Raw genomic sequence first — 19,596 nt, 5'->3', positions numbered from 1 at the left:
AGAATAATGTGGCCAGCATGCCAGAGAGGAAACCGAATGCTGGAGAGAGAGAGTCATTCCAAACTGAATAACTAAACGATTTCTGCTAAAAATTCAACAAAAGTGACAGTATATTTTCACCTGACCAGTTAAGTTTTCTAACTTTCAGAGAAGCATCACGAATGATGAATTCTGATTGAAACCTACATCTCTCTTGTTGCCCTGTTAAGATTTGCTTCTTTTGCCAAAACATGGAGTTCCCACAGTTTCACCTCACTAACATGTTGTGCAGGCACAATTGCAAGAGAAGTCTGAAATTATGGTTTTTTGAGTGAGGAACTGACAAGTAAGGTCAGTAGCTTATATAAAAGCACATCCTCGATACAAAAATGTAATGACTTCACATATGATAATCCAAAACCCATAGAATTTCTTATTTCACAAGCTATCAATGACCCTTAAAAATAAATTCTTCTATTGAAAAAAATCTGTAGTTCGAGCTGTAACACGGTATATGATGATGTTCCGTATAATAAGCATATGGCAGACAACTCTCCTCGTTTTGCGCTATTGTTTTTCAAAATCTTGTTTCAGTATCTCAAACCATTTGAGATATGAGGAATGTTCTGAATATTTCATTCTGGCTTTTGGCATTTGCATGTTTGATCAAAAATGCGTGCTCTACTTAACATTAGTTTTCTCAAGACAGTGACATCCACTCAAGCTAAATAAAAATTCAATATGTTAGCTAAATTTCATGAACAGCAACATATTATGTAATATGCACCAAATGCATAATTGTGATCCCTATTTATTCATTGCAAAATTTTTTGAATTTTGTAATGTCTGTCTCACATGCAAATATCACAGTAATTATGACCATTAATGAAATGTGGGCCGTCAGGAAGCTGACGTATAAAGCTATAAGTAACACAGAATTTTTTTTTTACTGTATAGTACTGTAGAATCGTTTGAGGAAGATTACAGGCTGTGCGCCTTGATTTCGTCAGTGCAGCACATTGCCAAATGGCTGAAAGTGGGCAAACAATGTTTGCCTTACCTTCTGAACAAACAAATTAACTTGCCCAGTGCTTCGGACAAAAATTGGTCACTACGCACCAGCCACTGTATCTTAGGCGGACTCGACCCAATGCTTGCTAGTAATGTGCAACAACTGACTGTGACCTTTAAAAGGTATGTCTTTAATGTGTTCCAACTATTGGGGGGAACAACTGCATCTTATTTGATTAAGAAGATATACAAAAACAGTACTCGCCTTTTATTGAAAATGTGAGCTAACCAAGATGAGTAAGCCTGGAAACTGAAAGCTGAACAATTATAGTGTCACTCCTAGCCGCCAAGAATAATCTGGTGCAAAGAGATTTTAACTTTAATTCCATTTTAAGAGCATTGTAACTGTTTATTTTGTATTAATACATCACACAACCAACCCCAATTGCATTCATTGAACGGTGTAGATACTTCTATTATAAATGTGTTCAGGAGTCAGTTTGGGGCAGTGGGAACCATATTGCCATAGCAAGACACATTAAATATGCTATTGAGCTTAATTTGCCTGTTAATATTTTTGATGTTATTGTATCAGTGATTAAATTTTCAACATACTTGTTTCATAAAAAAATCTGCCGTGTCAGTTCTTACAGACTGTCAATGGTACAGCTCTTCCTATGTGTAAAGTTACTAAAGAAAGTTCTTTAGTTTTGTAATACTGATGAAGCATTACTTCAATTTAGCTTCCATATTTGGTAACTGTTTATAACTCCTTAGTTTACAAACGTAATTGAACACTTCTGTTCTCATAATACTTTATACCTGCTACATAAGACAATATGATTTTTTTTTTATGTGGCAGAAGGTGAAAGTAACATTTTTGTTAATGTACTCACATGCATGAAGTGGGTAATTACCTACAGAGAAACAGTTTTTACCACATGATTTCTAAATGTATGTTCTTTGCCTGGAAATAATAAGCACTAAGTAACAACGTATATGACATTTTGGAGCAAATTCTTGTTTTGTTTGTAATGAAGTGGTAACATAAACTGACATTTCCTCAGAGGAGTTGCTTGGCTATAGAAATGTAGTTCAGTTACAGGCAGTTCAGTTTTATAAATTAGTGAAATACAGGTTTCATTGCAGTTACCTAGTGCTTAATTGTTCCTTTGATTTATATGTAATTTTTTTTGCTAGAGTTGTAGAATGTAAGTTTTGAAGTGCCTGTGGCCAAGCACTTGGTTGTGGGCCATTGCTGTGGATAGAGTACCCTTATGTGCATGCTTCCAGAAGATGGGGATGGGCAATTCCCCATTGGCTGGCCTGGCTGCTCTCGGACTCGGTGGCCTGAACGCTGGCACAACAGGCGGCCTCAATCCAGCAGGTGAGTGTAAGTGTTGACGAGTCATTGTTGTCATCAGTAGGGGAAATGTCTACTCAGGAAAGCACACTTCAGCCAACTCCTCTGTTATAATCAGTTACACTCTTTCACCAGCCCCGTACCAGTCTGTAATGTTTATATTAATAAGCACGCGTAATTATGTTCGTAATTCAGTCTCACAGCAAATTTAAATTTGGAGTGTTTTGTGTGTCTAGCTTTCCACTGCAGCACAGGAGCTAGAGGATTTCCTGAACTTCCCACAGTGGTGAAATATTCCTTTCAGTCAAAAGCAATTGAAGTGTTTGATGCACGGAGACAGCTCCACTTTTTCCAGTTTGTGGCAAATTTTAAAAAGGTTTAAAAATCCAGTTTTCACCAAAACCAGAAAATAGTCAGCCTTGTGTTAAGTTATGGGGTGTCTAATACTAATGACCAGAATAGACAGAAATGCATGCACTCAGGTACGTGCAGTGGAGTTTTGAATTTTGGAGCTGCCTCCGTTTTGCTCCAAAGTGAATGAAAAACGCTTTGTAGGGCCATTTTCTCCATAATTAACCATATTTCAGTTTAAAAAAATGAAAAAGCTTTGTAGGACGATTTTCTCCATAATTAACCATATTTCAGTTTAAAAAACATTTATTAATAAAGAAAGTACAACATTATTGGCACAATACATCAGTATGTACAGTTTTTCTTCAGTCTTCTAGCTCTCCCTCAGTCTCTCAGGATCGTTTGAAGCATCAGATGTGAACTGGTCGTAAAACCAAATTTGTTTTTGCGCAACATACTTTCTGGCCAGCTCTTTGACATCATTAAGCTTTTGGTCTTTAAGTGGGAGGAGACAGTCACAAGCTTGATGAAGGTGGTCCGTTGTTATGAGGATCGTAGGTCCTTGGCTGCAAATTTGCACATTATTGAACACAGTCATCCTTACATTCGCACTGCGTTGAATAATCCCTTTACTGATGTATGGTTGTTCACAGAGGAATATTTTGTACTTAATGATTAAATATTTCTTCTTTCCTTGTTCAATAATCATATGTAAGAGTACGTTAAACAAAAGTTCTTCAGTTTGTCAACAAAGCTGAAATTAAATACCTGGTCCACTTCAGTGACTTGAAATTTGGGGCTGGTTCTTCTGATGATGTGAGAATAGTCCACTGGTAGAGAAACACTTCCCGTCTTCCTGAAACACTTTTCTATGTTACCAAATGCTCTGTCACGTGGCATAAAGCTGTGGCCTGGTTCTGGGAATTGATGAACAATCTTTGTAAAGTGACCAGCTACTGCATTAACGAATGATTTTTTTTTAAATTTTGTGACACACAGTTACCGAAAAATAAAACAAATAAAAGTATTTTGGTATCATCTGTTAGAACATGGTTGATGTAGTGATCTATAAAACTGATTGGCTCATCGGACGTCTTTTTTCTGATGGTTTCATCATAGAGATAGAAATGATGTTCTCCAGTCTTAAAAGACAAAATTGCAAAGTTATAGACCCACAACTGGCGTTTACAAAATGCGTCCCCAGAAGAAACTTTCGGGAGCTGCATATTTTGTTGGTAGTTGAAGCACATCATCTTGGTGTCATTATTATGGTGTGAAAGTGCCATCTTGTCTTTAATATCTTCATAAAATGAATCCACCCAACTTGATGAAGTAGCTTGGGATCCTGGAGCTCCTTACGTCTCTCATCTGAGGTGTAAGAGGCACTGAGTTCCTTTTGTATGTTTTTGAAATGTGTGTGATCTTGGATGCCTGAATCTGATATTGGAGGTGTTTTGAACTACTGAAAGCAAAAATCATATTCTGCTGGAGATTCAGAGTGCTTCTCTATGTACAAACGATGCATTTCATTGATAGTGAGATTGGCAGGCAAGTAAGTATTGTCTGTTGCCATTATCTAGTCGACTGTAATGTGATTCTCACCTTGGAAAACTCAATGTGACAATGAACCTTTTGCACAGTTTCATTTGGAATTTTGTCGTGTCTTGTATTATGCTTTCCCCTACCATCTGGTTTCGGTGTGAAAGTTTCGTAAAAAAAAAATATTCTTTGTGATGTTTTCTACTCGCTTTGTGGACACACCGCGCAGTGACGCAAACACTGTTTTACAGACTCTTGCATTACTCTCACCACTCACAGTATAAAAAATTTAAAATGCCCTGGGCTTTCCTGTTCCACTTTTAGTCCTATTTCTTTTAACAGGAAAACCTTTAACGCAACCAGCCAAATACACATGTTGGGTACAATTACTCTTTAGGCCATTAAAAGCATTAATAATACAATACCGTGCGTCAATGTCGAATTCAGTAAAATGCTTGAATTTGCAACTGCAATCAATACCTGTAGTCCAGCAAGGCATGTTTTTTCCACTCGTGCTATTGTGGTGCTTTCTGTCAACCTTCTGTTGTTTTCGTATGTCCGTTCCCATTGTTCCTTTTACGATCCTTTTTTCCTCTTCATTGGTCCAACAACTGTGTCTCTACTTCTGGAATCTTCTTCTGAATCGTTAGATGTCTCATTTTCACCTGCCTTGTACTTTTCTCAAGAGTTACAATTAAACAGTCCTTCCTCTCCTGATTCATTCATATTGACAAAAACTGTGAAATCAAAAGATGAAGTCACAAAACAGATTGTAAGCCTGTTAAAAATATCCCTCACACAGAATGTGCAATGTTTACACTACGTACCATAACATCCTTTCTGCTATCATTTGGGGGAAGAATGAGGCAGCTCCCGGGGCTGATTCAGTTTTCACGCAAACCTGGAGTACAGGCAGCTCCATCTGTTGGATTTCTCTGGAACCAGTGGGTGGAGCTGCCTCCTCCTTGCACCAAACCCCTCAGTTATCATCATTACATGATTATACTTTTCTGTGATTAGGTGTTACAGAAAGTAACAGTCAACAGCAAATTTAAAATCTCATATTGAAGAACTTCTGTAATGCATAGTTTGCATCACGTGACTGTGGCAAATATACCAGAACAAGACACATCTACATCTACATCCATACTCCGTAAGCCACCTGACTGTGTGTGGCAGAGGGTACCTTGAGTACCACTATCGGTTCTCCCTTCTGTTCCAGTCTTGTATTGTTAGTGGAAACGAGGATTCTCGGTATGCCTCTGTGTGGGCTGTAATCTCTCTGATTTTATCTTCACGGTCTCTTCGAGATATACGTAGGAGGGAGCAATATACTGCTTGACTCCTCGGTGAAGGTATGTTCTCGAAACTTCAACAAAAGCTCGTACCGAGCTACTGAGCGTCTCTCCTGCAGGGTCTTCCACTGGAGTTTATCTATCATCTCCGTAACGCTTTCGCGATTACTAAATGATCCTGTAACGAAGCGCGCTGCTATCCGCTGGATCTTCTCTCTCTATCTCTTGTATCAATCCTATCTGGTACAGATCCCACACTGCTGAGCAGTATTCAAGCAGTGGGTGAACAAGCGTACTGTAACCTACTTCCTTTGTTTTCGGATTGCATTTCCGTAGGATTCTTCCAATGAATCTGTGTGGCATCTGCTTTACCGACGATTAATTTAATATGGTCATTCCATTTTAAATCACTCCTAATGCGTACTCCCAGATAATTTATGGAATTAACTGCTTCCAGTTGCTGACCTGCTATATTGTAGCTAAATGATAAAGGATCTTTCTTTCTATGTATTCGCAGCACATTACACTTGTTAACATTGAGATTCAATTGCCATTCCCTGCACCATGGGTCAATTTGCTGCAGATCCTCCTGCATTTCAGTACAATTTTCCATTGTTACAACCTCTCGAAATGCTACAGCATCATCCGCAAAAAGCCTCACTGAGCTTCTGATGTTATCCACAAGGTTATTTATATATAGTAATGGTCCTACGATACTCCCCTGCGGCACACCTGAAATCACTCTTACTTCAGAAGACTCCTCCATTGAGAATGACATGCTATGTTATGTTATCTAGGAACTCTTCAATCCAATCACACAATTGCTCTGATAGTCCATATGCTCTTATTGTTTTCATTAAACAACTGTGGGGAACTGTATCAAAAGCCTTGCGGAAGTCAAGAAACCCAACATCCACCTGGGAACCCATGCCTATGGCCTTCTGAGTCTTGTGGGTGAATAGCGCGAGCTGGGTTTCACACGATCATCTTTTTTGAAACCCATGCTGATTCCTACAGCGTAGATTTCTAGTCTCCAGAAAAGTCATTATACTCAAACACAATACGTGTTCCAATATTCTGGAACTGATCGACATTAGAGATGTAGGTCTATAGTTCTGCATATCTGTTTGAAGTCCCTTTTTGAAAACGGGGATGACCTGTGCCCTTTCCCAATCTTTTGGAATGCTATGCACTTCTAGAGACCTACGGTACACCGCTGCAAGAAGGGGGTCAAGTTCCTTCGTGTACTCTGTGTAAAATCGAACTGGTATCCCATCAGGTCCAGCGGCCTTTCCTCTTTTCAGCGATTGTGATTGTTTCTCTATCCCTCTGTCGTCCATTTCGATATGTACCATTTTGCCATCTGTGCGACATAATGTAGAGAAGGAACTACAGTGCAGTCTTCCTCTGTGAAACAGCTTTGGGAAAAGACATTTAGTATTTCGGCCTTTAGTCTGTCATCCTCTATTTCAGTACCATTTTGGTCACAGTGTGTCCGGACATTTTGTTGTGATCCACCTACCGCTTTGACATAAGACCAAAATTTCTTAGGATTTTCTGCCAAGTCAGTACATAGAGCTTTACTTTTGAATTCATTGAACACCTCTCGCATAGCCCTCCTCACACAACATTTCGCTTCATGTAATTTTTGTTTGTCTGCAAGGCTTTGGCTGTGTTTATGTTTGCTGTGTAGTTCTCTTTGCTTCCGCAGCAGTTGTCTAACTCGGTTGTTGTACCACAGTGGCTCTTTTCCATCTCTTACGATCTTATTTGGCACATACTCATCTAACGCATATTTTACGATAGTTTTGAACTTTGTCCACTGATCCTCAACACTACCTGTACTTGAGACAAAACTTTTGTGGTGAGCCGTCACGTACTCTGAAATCTGCTTCTTGTCACTTTTGCTAAACAGAAAAATCTTACTTCCTTTTTTAATATTTCTATTTACGGCTGAAATCATCGATGCAGTAACCGCTTTATGATCGCTGATTCCCTGTCTGCGTTAACTGTTTCAAATAGTTCGGGTCTGTTTGTCACCAGAAGGTCTAATATGTTATCGCCACGAGTCGGTTCTCGAGTCAGAAGCATCAGCATTTGTCAGTTTCAATTGGAATCACATCAGACACTATTGATTTACAATAATTGGTTCATTTTCTAAAGACTTGCTTGCCCATGTATTACAGTATGCAACACTAAAGAGAGGTTTGTCCGTAGCTTGTGGTCTAATGGCTAGCATTGCTGCTTCTGGGTCCTGGGTTCGATTCCCGGCTGGGTTGGGGATTCTCTCTGCCCAAGGACTGGGTATTTGTGTTGTCCTCATCATTCGTGACAGTGGCTCGATTGGACTGTGTAAAAATTGAGACGTTATACGGACGCTGATGACCACACAGTTGAGGACCTCACGAATCCATCATCACCACCATGACTAAAGAGAGGTGTGCTAGAGCACCCTGAGCATTCCTAGTCAAATCAAGGAAATGTTTAGTGCACACATTATGCAGCAGTTGACACACTGGTCTACGCGATAGCATCTTTTATGTGTAAAGTTTGTAGCATTTCCCAGCTAATTGGCTGCTGCACTCTTGTGTTACTGTTGTTTCCTGATACTGTCTTCATTTCCATCAATTTCTGTAAAATGCTTGTATGGGTATGGTTTATGCCATTATCGGTGTGGTCAGAGCATATGTGAGGTAAATTACTTCATCAGGAGCATTTTTAATTCCTGCATACTGAGTAGAAGAGTGTGTGTGCCGACTCCCCTAGTTCACCAGTTCTGCCGCGAGATGTCCGTTGCTCCACTTGTGACCCACGGCAAGCACAGTACACAGTCTCATCCATTCATGAAATTTACATTGAAGATTGGATTGTCTTCTGTGAAGATGTTCAGTTTACACAGGAAGATAATGAAAGGTTTGCTGGAATGAAATACATTGTAACATATGCAATCTCAGGAAGTGTATTACTGACAGATGACATTGCAAATCGGAGACCTTAAGGTACGAGACTGATATTCCAGCACATCCTTACTAAACTTTGCTGTCAAGAAATAAACTGAAATTCTTCTCCATGCCATGAGATATTCATAAGGTACTTTCAATGATTACTCATAGACATGGGAGTTATTTTGGAAGCAAAGCTCCTACTTTTATTGATGAGAATGTCTCCATTTCATTAACATTTTGTGAGCCTCTGAATCTTTTTACAATGCATCATTGCAGAAATAAGTGTGTCCACATAGTTGTTCATACTGTCTGTGTAAGGAATGACCCTGCTGATTTGTTGTCTTTGAATCATATTACTTAAAATTCCCTAAAAAATTGTATTTGGTGGCCATTGAAATTACTACAGAGCTAGTCTTACATTTATTTGTTGAAATCACCTCGAATCAAAATGAGTGGAAATTAACTTGGTGCAGACTTTCGGTTCAGCAAATTCAGGGGAAGTAGCTTTCTGATAAACTCATTGATAAAAAAATTATAGTTGGTGACTCTGTCATTAAAGTACATCTGTTTATCACAGAATTATTTCTCTCACACTTCATTGCGTGATTTTTGTCCTAAAATACTCACATTATTGTGGTTTTGCCAACTAGATTTGATTAGGACAACTAACTTTATTTTTTATGCCAGGAATTTGTAGACATTGCCAGACATTTTTATTCAGAAGGTTACTGTAAGATGCAAATGCAATGCTTCTCGTTCCAGCTTGCTCCAGTTGAATAATTATATGCTTCAATATCTGGGAGATGATGACCCCATTGGTAGGATGTTGAACCTAATAAATTACATTCTATGGGATGCTTGTATTGAAATTATATTGTTGTTTGGTGGCATATTGAATTGATTCATGGTTTGCATGTCTGTCTTTTAGAATCATTACTAGGATGAGAATACTACTACTTTCCTTCAGGGTAAAGAGAGATTATATTGAAAATTAGTAAATGCATTTGGGCTTACACTTCATTTTAATTGGCATTAATATATTGTTGACATAAAGTTACTATATGTATGGAAATAGGACACACCATGCTACAGACAACGCGTAGGAATAATTGCCTTGTTGAAAAATATGCCACTGGATATACTACAGCCTGTGTGTATTGGCTCAGTGCAGTGCAGTGTACCTCAGTTAGATGAAGCCATAATTAATTCCTATATCTCCATTGTGAATATACATAATGTCTGAAACACTTCGGTGACAGCATGATGAAAAACATGGCCATCAGCGGACTGGCACAAAAACGTATTTGTTTTGCATCATATATCGAAGGCAGAAGCAATTTTAGCTGTAATGATTATCACCACAGTTCATATTGCACTGTACAAGGAATGCTTTGATCTCTTATGTTGGGGACAAATTATGTAATTATTTTTCTAATATTATCTGCAGCATTACTAAAATGGTTTCATTATTTTGAAGTACAGACACTTAAGAAACTGAGAATGTTCTTTAGCTTTGTACAATCCTTCTTCAGAACTAATACACATGCAAGACTACATTGTCTCGGCGGACACTGAACAAACAGGTGCACGTGCTTGGAGCAGGATTTGTCTGAAAGCTGGCAGTGTTCTGGCTCAGATATACAGTGAGTTGTTAACATTACTGCTTACATTATGTATATTCAATCAGGAACTTCTGCTTAAAATAATTGGAAGGTAATGAGTCACAGGCTAACCTCATATTTTCTTGACTACAGAGACAGTAACATGTAGGTACGAGAAGCACTTTCACCGTTTATTAACTGTATACTCAGTTTCTTTTAGATTGAATTCTCATATTTATTCTCATCATCAGTAGCAAGAAATGATTACATATTTGGTTGGGGAAAAAGAAGATTCTTGTACATTATCAGCCTCAAGAGCAAAGTTTTGACAACAATTTGGTAATATTTCAAATCAAAACATTAACGTTTCTTAACGTTTCTTATTTTTGTAATACAGTATAACCCTTATAACCCTGTTTTTCTTTCTCACACTGCGATTTATGCTTTGAGACAATGTTCTTGGAGAAAAACCTGATGTAGTTGACATAAAATTACACTGGCCTTGCATTGGCCTCCAGTTAGTGTTTACACGGCTTAGTTTGAATCCAGGGTAGTAATTCACATCCATGTGAACTTAGCTTGTTGGACATTTATGTTATATTGCACTGACAGCAATGAGAATTCACAATATCTGTTGAAATTATCTGAGTGGGACTAGGGCCACTGGGGCCAATAGGTCTTTTATATAGACTGCACCACAGCATGTGTTAGTCATATGTCAGTCTTTCCATATCACATAAATGACACCTCAAGTATTTTGTTCTTCTTTCAATGGAATACAGGGTTTTCTTCCCAGAAAGTTCCATTTTGTCTTGACACAGTTTCACATTTGATTTAAAGGATATACACTGGGTGAAGAGCGATCCATATCTTCAAGGTGCTGATTTGTATTGTCTGTTGTAGAGGTTAGACAAGGTACTTTATTAGATACATTCTGAAAAATATAATTTGTTTATACAGAATCATTTCCTACACTGCAGCATCTCCTATGTATGTCAATGTTGTTTGACAAACAAATTCTGGCACGGCTGCCTAGAATACAGGTAGCCGTAATAGGAACTACGCGCAGGTAGGCTGTGAGAGGCGATGTGACAAGAGTGTCTCGCTGCACTGCATAGTTAAACACAATTGGAATTTATTATTATGTTGCGAATAGTGGCAGCATTGAGAGATGGCTTGATGTACATAGACATGTGCCGACAGCTTCTGAACAGAGCTGAAGCTGTCGAAACGTGGAACTGTGCTTACCGTGCTTGCCATCTTCTGCAAGTTTCTTAAAAATGTACATCTTGATTGTGTGTATTTACAAAGATTGTTATTGCTACGAAAACCTGCTAAATTCAAAGATTAGCAATATTAAATTTAAATTCCCACATGATAAAAGATAATTAACATTCAGTACTGGGCGAGGTGGTGCAGTTGTTAGCACACTGCACTCACATTCGGGAGGAAGATGGTCCAATCCCGCGTCCGGCTATCCTGATTTAGGTTTTCCTTGATTTCCCTAAGTCCCTCCAGGCAAATACTGGAATGGTTCCTTTGAAAGAGCACGGCAGACTTAATCGGATGAGACCGATGGCCTCACTGTCTGGTCCCCCCCCCCCCCCCCCCTCCCCCCTCCCAACAACCCACAACATTCAGTATTCAAAATGATAACACACAAGCTTCTGTGGCAGAATAATTGTTTACAGCAACTTCCAGCAGCATTTTTCAGAACTTCCTTAGGCTGTGCCCCTGAATCTAAGGTGTAGGTACACTTTTAGAGTGTGAAAGTTGGAAAAAAATGGTCAGCTTGCATTTGGGTGAATACAGTGAATTGGCTCCTCATCCGCCCTATTCACCAGACTTCCTGTTCCCTAACTTCAAACTTTGGTTCACTGGGAAGAAATTTTCATCAAATGAGGAAGTGATAGTGGCACTCAGTGAGTATCTTTGAGTTTGAAAGGACCTATTTTTTTGATGGGAGGGAGGGAGGCTATACCAAATGCATACTTCTCAAAAGGAGTGTTTTTACATGACTTATCGAACCCCCCTTGTTCATCTGTCCAAATGTTTCAACTGTGTATTAAATTAGAATTTTGTGACCATCTTAATAAATAGTAGTCAGTGATGATTGTTTGAACCTTTGAAGTAACAGGATTGGTCATCCACACAGCTGTTGGGTAGGATACAACATTGTGGGGGGCGGGAAAGAGAATTGAGCAGTTACTCGATGTAGGAAAATGACACTGCATTGAGTTAATAACTCTTGAAAGTGTATGTTGTGACACTGCTTCCTCAAATTTAAGCAAGCAGATCAACTTACTGACGGGTCAGAATAGAAACTTTGATGCAGGTATCTGTAATTTCGTTTCAAAAGGAATGATACTCTGTTCATCAACTGTTTAGCCATATGTTTCCTAAGATTGCATTGGCTAAAACTGAAAGTCTTTGTGCAAACTGGGCATCCTTCAGGCTTTCCTGAACATTGCAAGTAATCATTGTATTGCTGCACTAGAAATTTTAGTGCTGTTATTGTATGATGTCTGTTATTTCCTAGTTTGATAGAGTTTCTTGAGGGTGAAAGCAATTTCAAAACACCAGGGAGATTTATGGTTACTGTTGGGCTGCATTAAGTACAGAACAGTTGCTAAGTGTTTTTGTTGTCATGTAGCTCCACCTTATAAAGTGTTAGTTTTCAGGGTCACAATCACAGACAACAGTCCTATTATTAAAAAAATTATACAGATTTTTAAATATTTGATTTCTGCATACCTAATGTTTCCTATTTCCTGCACTGCAGATTTGTGTGTTCTATGCAGCACATTAGAATTTCGTAGTCCGTCTATAAACTTCACCTACCTGAAGGAAAGCTTGCCCATTTGTGCTAGTGATTGAGACTGCATGTGAGATTCCGCACTTATATATGCAGTAGTTTTAATGCATTTTTGATTCTGTCCACACTTCTTCAGCAGTTGTTTTGAATTCAGCTTTGGCCGCCCTGGCGGGAAGCCAGCTACGCACGAACAACCAGAACCGTGCACAGCCTGGAGCTAACCAGCAGACCCACGAGATGACAGTCCCAAATGAGCTGATTGGTTGCATAATTGGAAAGGGTGGCACAAAGATTGCAGAGATTAGGTGAGTGTGACATTGTTTTATAGATTACAATTGAAATAATGTTTTGTTTAATGAATACTCTAAACATGCACAGGTGCAAATACTAATATTGCATTAATGTTGGGCTAAGAACAAAAGTCGCTGTTTGGAAGCGTGCAAGTGTACAGTGTACCCCAATACCCCAACTGTTTGTGAATGCAGTTAGCTGCAAATTTTTTAATGTATTAGAGAAAAAAGAATAAACCAATGTATCTATGTAAGATTTACAGTATACACGACATGACTGCCTCCTTCCTGTAGCTTCTGATGATTGGTTCAGTGCAGTTTTGTTTGTGTATGCACAAAACAGAATAATTACTATTTACTGATAGTACAAATAACTGAGCGGGTCTACTTCACTTTGGAATTTTTCGGTTAGTTACAATGGACAAAATGAGAGGGGGTGGAGTTTCCTGAATTAATGTTTTGGCCATGTAGCTGTCGCAGAAGTGTTTGTCACAGGTGAACATAAAAAATTGACCATATGTATAAACATGGAATTGATATGAAAGAATGTAGGTAAAGGCTCACCATTTCTTGAAAGAATGACTTTGTTAGTTCATTTATAGTTGACAAAACATTCATTTTTCACTTTCCAGATTATGAAACTTGAAATGTGCAACTACTTAACTCTAGTTATGAAATATGCTGAAGTTCATGATAACCTACATGCATCCATAGATGTAACAAATATGTTAAACGTACATGTTCCTGGATACAAAAATAGAGAAAGCTCAATTGAGTGTAATCAAGTATAATTGGGACCATCTTACCAGTAGATCCTTGATTTTGCACAAGTTTCCCCATTTGGCTTGATTCTTTAAGTCAATCGGCAAATGAGGCTTTCACAGACAGTTCAATCAGAAATGGATTATTTTCACATTCCCTCTGTATGTCATATGTATTTTATGTGAATTTTCAAGCCAACAGTGTGCTGTTTGTTGTAATAGATGCTCCTTCTTGTTCTCATGCAGGCAAATTAGTGGTGCTATGATCCGCATCTCAAATTGTGAGGAACGTGAAGGTGGGCCAACTGATAGGACCATAACAATCACAGGCAATCCAGACTCCGTCGCACTGGCGCAGTACCTGATCAACATGAGGTAGGGAGAGTCACATAATTTTCTCTCCACAGATAGTGAATTTCTGTTTGGTGTTTGCGAGGTATACAGTGAAATAACATCAGAGTGTAGTTTTCACAAGAGCACTTGGCTGCAAGTTTTCTTTTTAACTTTCTGCTGACGTGAAAAATTTTATTGTTTTGTATCTCGGGTGCTACAGACTCTTAACAAATTGTTACATGCCTGCTAAGGCCCTAATGAGAATTTACACACTTTACTGGTTTTCTTGTTCTATACATACAAAAAGAAAACAGGAAAAATAACTTAAAGAAAACCTGTGTTTTTGTATGTATCGATGGTTCCTCTTGACTGAAGAAAAGAGGTAATCGATTATTTTCTCAGTTACTGTGTTTTAATGTTGTCATGCTAAAACTACTTAACTTGTAGGCTTATTTCTGAACATTATGAACCAGCAGCCTGGTTGTGATTGTGTTCTGCACTAGATGTTATTCCTTCAGTTTTCTTGCCCTGTGCTGCTGCCTCTAAGGTCTTCGTTGGCTTGTTTATTGTTTCGTAAACCTGTTGTCAGTTGCCATTTGCCCAGATGTGTGTTTCTAACTTTTGTATTATTATGCAGATTTTTGCATGTTTTGTTCCTTGTTAGCTGTTCGTAGTATAGCAGGTAACAGGTTCTCAACTGGAGAAGACATCGCATCAGAGAGGAAATCTGCCCACGGATGAGCCGCCACCATTTTTCTTACCTCTCTTTTATGTCCAGGTCCTTCATCTCTTTTCTGCATTTGTTTCCTTCACAGAAATTTGTTCCTGCCTGTTTGCCCGATACCAAAATGAGAACAGCCATTCCAACGGATTCCCTGTGATGGAAGTTAAAGAGTAAATATCCTCTCTCTCTCACACACACACACCTTTCCACATACTAGTGATGCCCAGCTAAAGACCTGTCAAACAATTTCACAGTGGGCTGTCAGTTTTTTCTGTTATTACTTGTGGTGAAATACTGGCTGTTTGCCTAAAAGTTTGTGGGTTTTTCATTTCGTAAGCATTAGTTCAAGATGTACATCCACCTGTAATTTTTGCTAGCCTTTCTGCTTCATACAGTGCAGAATTTCATACATGCAGTGTTCATATGCGATCAATAGCATGTAAAGCTCAAATGGGCTTATCAGAAATATTTGAAATAATTGTTTCTGAGGAAAAGTTATGAACTCTTATCCAAGCTCCAATTTTTTCTCCTACTTCTCTGCACTACAGATTATATTATTGCATTATTAACGAAGACTGACTAGGACTGTATTAACTAAGACTATGTCCCAGTCAGTTTGTACAGCTGGAATTCCTATTACATGGACTTTGGTTGAAATGGAAATTCAGCGTTCCTGTAGAGTTAGCTTACAAAGCACCTCCTTCAAATGTATTGTTCTCTTACTATTGACCTCATTAGACAAGATTTGAAATTTTCTTGTTTGTCCAGGAATGTGTAAAGAGCAATAATTGAAAAGCTGCCTAATTTTATGTTTTAACATTTCCCCTTTTTCGTTCTTTCTTTTTATATGAAAGGACTTGAAACAGTTGACTTTCAGTGCCTAATGATTTGTATCATGGCATGAATGTCACTAAGAGCTGTACTACCATTCTGTATAACATATGTCACTTCATGATATCCAGCATTATAATTAAGTCCATAAGTTTATAAATCCCTGTATATCAAACATTTCTGAGTGATCGCCACTTAAAAGTGCTCTCTGCAGCTTCTATGTTTTTCGGCCATTGGACCTTTTATTTTTGTTAAATTTTGTTTGTTTATTAGTGTTGTTGATTGTTGTAAGCCACTGTTAACAGCTACAATTACAGGTTGTGCATTTTAAGTGGTGATATTCAGTCCCTATTATGGTAAAAACATGACTGTGGCTGATTACTGTGCTATTTTGATTTTTTAGAAAAATAAACCTCTAGTTCTCTTACATGGCACATAAGCCACTACACTTGTATTAATAGCATCTCCACGTGGTGCACGTATATCCAACAGCTTCAGTTACTGTTTTTATTTCCCAGTCTCCAGCTAGTTGCTTCCAAGTTCGCGCTCATTGAAAGACAGAACTCATTACTCATTTTCTGAGGCAGTTTGTTTTTGCTAGCAAGACCACTGCCAGTAATTGTACATTCAGGACTCATCATTGTTATTTATCAGCAGCAAATGAGTCCAATACTTTCATTAAAATTTTCAATTTCAAGAAATATTCAACTTCAAGAAATATTCAGAGATGCCTGCATATAACTGCAGGTTTTTTTTTATTTTATGGCACATTGCCAGTATTTTCAGGCTGTAAGCAGAGAAGCAGCTGGCTGGAATCACCATGTATGTTTCTTTTAATTGATTTCTTTCATTTTTTCATTCTCTTTTTAACCATTTAAAGCCCAGTGTGAAACAACACAATGCCGTCAGTTACTTTTCCCTGCACCTAAATATGCCAGCAACCTTTTCCTTAGTGTGATGGGGAGAATAAGACGTGCTTATTCTTTCCCATTATCCCATACGAAATGATCCTGCAGTCTGGCTGCATACAGCTATAAAACAGATGGAATTCCCTTCTCATTGCCAGTTGCCATAGTCCTATAAAGTGATTCAAAAGAAATTCTTATCCTCCCTTTTTTCTCCTCATTTGGTGCTTAGGTGTATCAGTGTGGTACAAGCCCACAGGAAATTATACCAGATGATGGCTCTGTACCACGTTATGGTCAAAAATTAGAGGCCATTATGTTTCAACTCACATTACAGTGTATATTTGAATGATTTTTACATATTAGTTTTATTACTATACAAAATGTCATAAGACTGACATTATCTTTGATTTATCCGAGTGAGTGTATGCAAAGTGAGGTAGTGGTGGTGGGGTTGTGTCTTAGAGAATATGTAATCGGATTTCAATTATTTTCTGTGGGAGACATAGTGGTGGGATAAATAAAAGTGCAACTGATCCATAAAAAATTCTTGGAACAGTTAACTTTCGATCAGAGGAGAATTTTAGTTAAATTTTAAAGCACTTACTGTTCAAATGTTCATTGTCGAATATATTATTTTCACAGGACATTAAAAGATTTGGCTTCCTGGTGCTGTACAGCCAATTTGTTAGTAAATGAAATTGAATTTTCTGCACAACTGTGCAAAGTGTGTCGGTTTTCTTATTTCCGGTTCTATTAATTATAACGCATAGGTGACTTTTGGATTGCACCATTGTAAATAAGTAGCTGGCTCAGTATTATCTGCAGTGGAAACTTTTATTTCTGCAGATTTCGAGATTAGCTTTGACGGCCTAGCTGGGCTCTGACAGGTTAAGGAGAAAAGGCCTGTGTTTTTCTGCCATTCCTATCACACCGAATACCTGGTACCAATATCTCCAGTGTCTCTCTCTTCTGTTTCTCCCACCAGTGTTGAACTGCAGAAAGCTAACCTTGAAGCCCAAAATCCTGGCTCCAACCCTGGTGGTGCGGGTGCGGGTGGTCCTACCGGCGGCGGTGGTGCAGGGGGAGCAGGTGGGGCACCCGGCAGCGGCGTGTCACCTCTGGCTTCGGCCATTCCACTGGCACAGCTGCTCTCGAAGCCGGGTGCACTCAATGCTCTCTCTTCACTCACGGCCCTCGGGGGCCTGACTGAGCTCCTCGGGGGAGGCGGCGCCGGTGGGGGCGCACCTGTCCGCACTACCGGGGTTCACCGCACGTCTGGTGGTGGCGCGGGAACAGGGGGTGGTGCGCACAAGCCGTACGCCCCACGTCTGCGCAGTCCCGCCTCGGGCCAAGGAGTTGGCCAGGATTCCGGCAAGATGAAGACGGAGCGCAGCAAGTTTGCTCCCTACTAGGCGAGTGCCTGCAACAGGGACGTCACCGGCGTCTCGACACATCGTTTCGCCGTGGGACGTCGTCAGAAAATGACAGTGTTACTAGTTATACTGATTACTCGTGTCTGTTCGGTACTGTTATTGAATTTTTTTTTTTTTCTGTAACCTCTCTATTTGGCCACAGGAGACAGGACAGTTCTCTTATAAGTACACGAGACGCCATTTGTTTCCATTTCTCTGTAAGTGTTACGCACTATTCTGACTCGTCAGACACAAGTACACTACTGCTGCTCTGTCGATTGAATTCACGTATGCTATTACTTCTCAAATTTTCCTTCTGTCTTTCCCTGCTTCATTGTATTTACTGGTGAAAGTTTTGGCTTTTCTTCTAAAGATGGGAATTAACATATTTTAAACATCTTGTGAAATGTTTCATTTACAGAGGTTTGTTCGCACCTTAGTCTTGTAGTTCATCCTCTTCGAGAAGGTAAAATTTTATTTTCTGGACAGCTTATCTTAGTTCTGAAGATATTTGTAATAGAACAGACATGGTTGTTGTATTAGATGGAGTGGTAGGCAACAACAACATAATTAGATCTCCACTAAAACAATATTCACACATTAGGTTATTATCTGTCATTTCATCCAACTGTTAGTGACATTTTTTAATATGCATCACCTATAACTCCCATATTTTAGACTTTTTTGATGCCAAGTAAGTACTTTGCGTTGAGTGACGTGTGTTTTTATATTCTGTATTGGCGTAGCCAAAATCGTAAGACTTTCTAATTTTTGATATGTATTTTCTGTTGGAGATATTTTCAAGTAACTGAATTTCCTCTTGGATATTTTTATGTTAGTGATCAATATGTTTTCCCCAATTCTTATGGATCATGGGACAACTACATTATACAGTTTATTTTTACGTGGACTGATAATATATAATTCATAAATGTTTATTGAGGGATCAAGAAATATCACTCATTTTTGGAACAAAATAGTGTAGAGCCACATTTTTGTGACACGATAATCTGTACTGTATTGCCAGAATTTTGCTTTCCAGTGTTAAAACATTAGTGACAATATTGTGTGTTTTTATTATTGTGATAGCATTTTCAAAGATTGTACCTTCTTTCGCGTAATTTTCTCAGATTTTATAGTAAATTTCTCTCCTCCCAGTTGCCTTATTTGTTTTTTATTAAAGGAATTTCTTAGAGTTTTGTCATTTTGTCAAGAGTATGATGAGAACATATCAGTACAACTTTGTCATACATGATTTGTGAAGATTTTCTTGGATTCATTTGCTTTATCACATCGTGGAGACAGAATAGAAACCGTTTACATATTGTAATGTCATTTGTTGTACAACTTTTCTTATTTGACTGTAGACATTATTCAGAAGATTGTGACTGAGAATTGTAAAGTTAATGAATAAAATACAACAAAAACACATGTTTAT

The 19,596-nt window shown here is 38.6% G+C and overlaps 1 protein-coding gene across 12 annotated transcripts in view; it reads left to right on the top strand.

The window, feature by feature from the left end:
• The window catches only part of LOC126428097 (poly(rC)-binding protein 3), a 503,159-nt gene that overhangs the window by 471,501 nt on the left and 12,062 nt on the right, over positions 1 to 19,596 (top strand). For 9 of the 12 annotated variants that reach the window (XM_050089999.1, XM_050089995.1, XM_050089997.1 and 6 more), the window contains 4 exons: positions 2,284 to 2,377; positions 13,054 to 13,204; positions 14,197 to 14,325; positions 17,732 to 19,589. In XM_050089999.1, coding sequence (XP_049945956.1) covers positions 2,284 to 2,377; positions 13,054 to 13,204; positions 14,197 to 14,325; positions 17,732 to 18,158 — 801 coding nt within the window. In that variant the 3' untranslated portion in view covers positions 18,159 to 19,589. Of the gene's footprint in view, positions 1 to 2,283; positions 2,378 to 13,053; positions 13,205 to 14,196; positions 14,326 to 17,731; positions 19,590 to 19,596 lie in introns of those variants that run through there. The other 3 variants (XM_050089996.1, XM_050089998.1, XM_050090000.1) reach the window with 2 other exon arrangements.

This window comes from Schistocerca serialis, chromosome 12 (assembly GCF_023864345.2).
Source record: "Schistocerca serialis cubense isolate TAMUIC-IGC-003099 chromosome 12, iqSchSeri2.2, whole genome shotgun sequence".
NCBI classification, from domain to species: Eukaryota; Metazoa; Arthropoda; class Insecta; order Orthoptera; family Acrididae; genus Schistocerca; species Schistocerca serialis.
The sequence above is the reverse complement of the archived record's forward strand: the minus strand, read 5'-3'. Positions and strand labels throughout refer to the sequence as shown.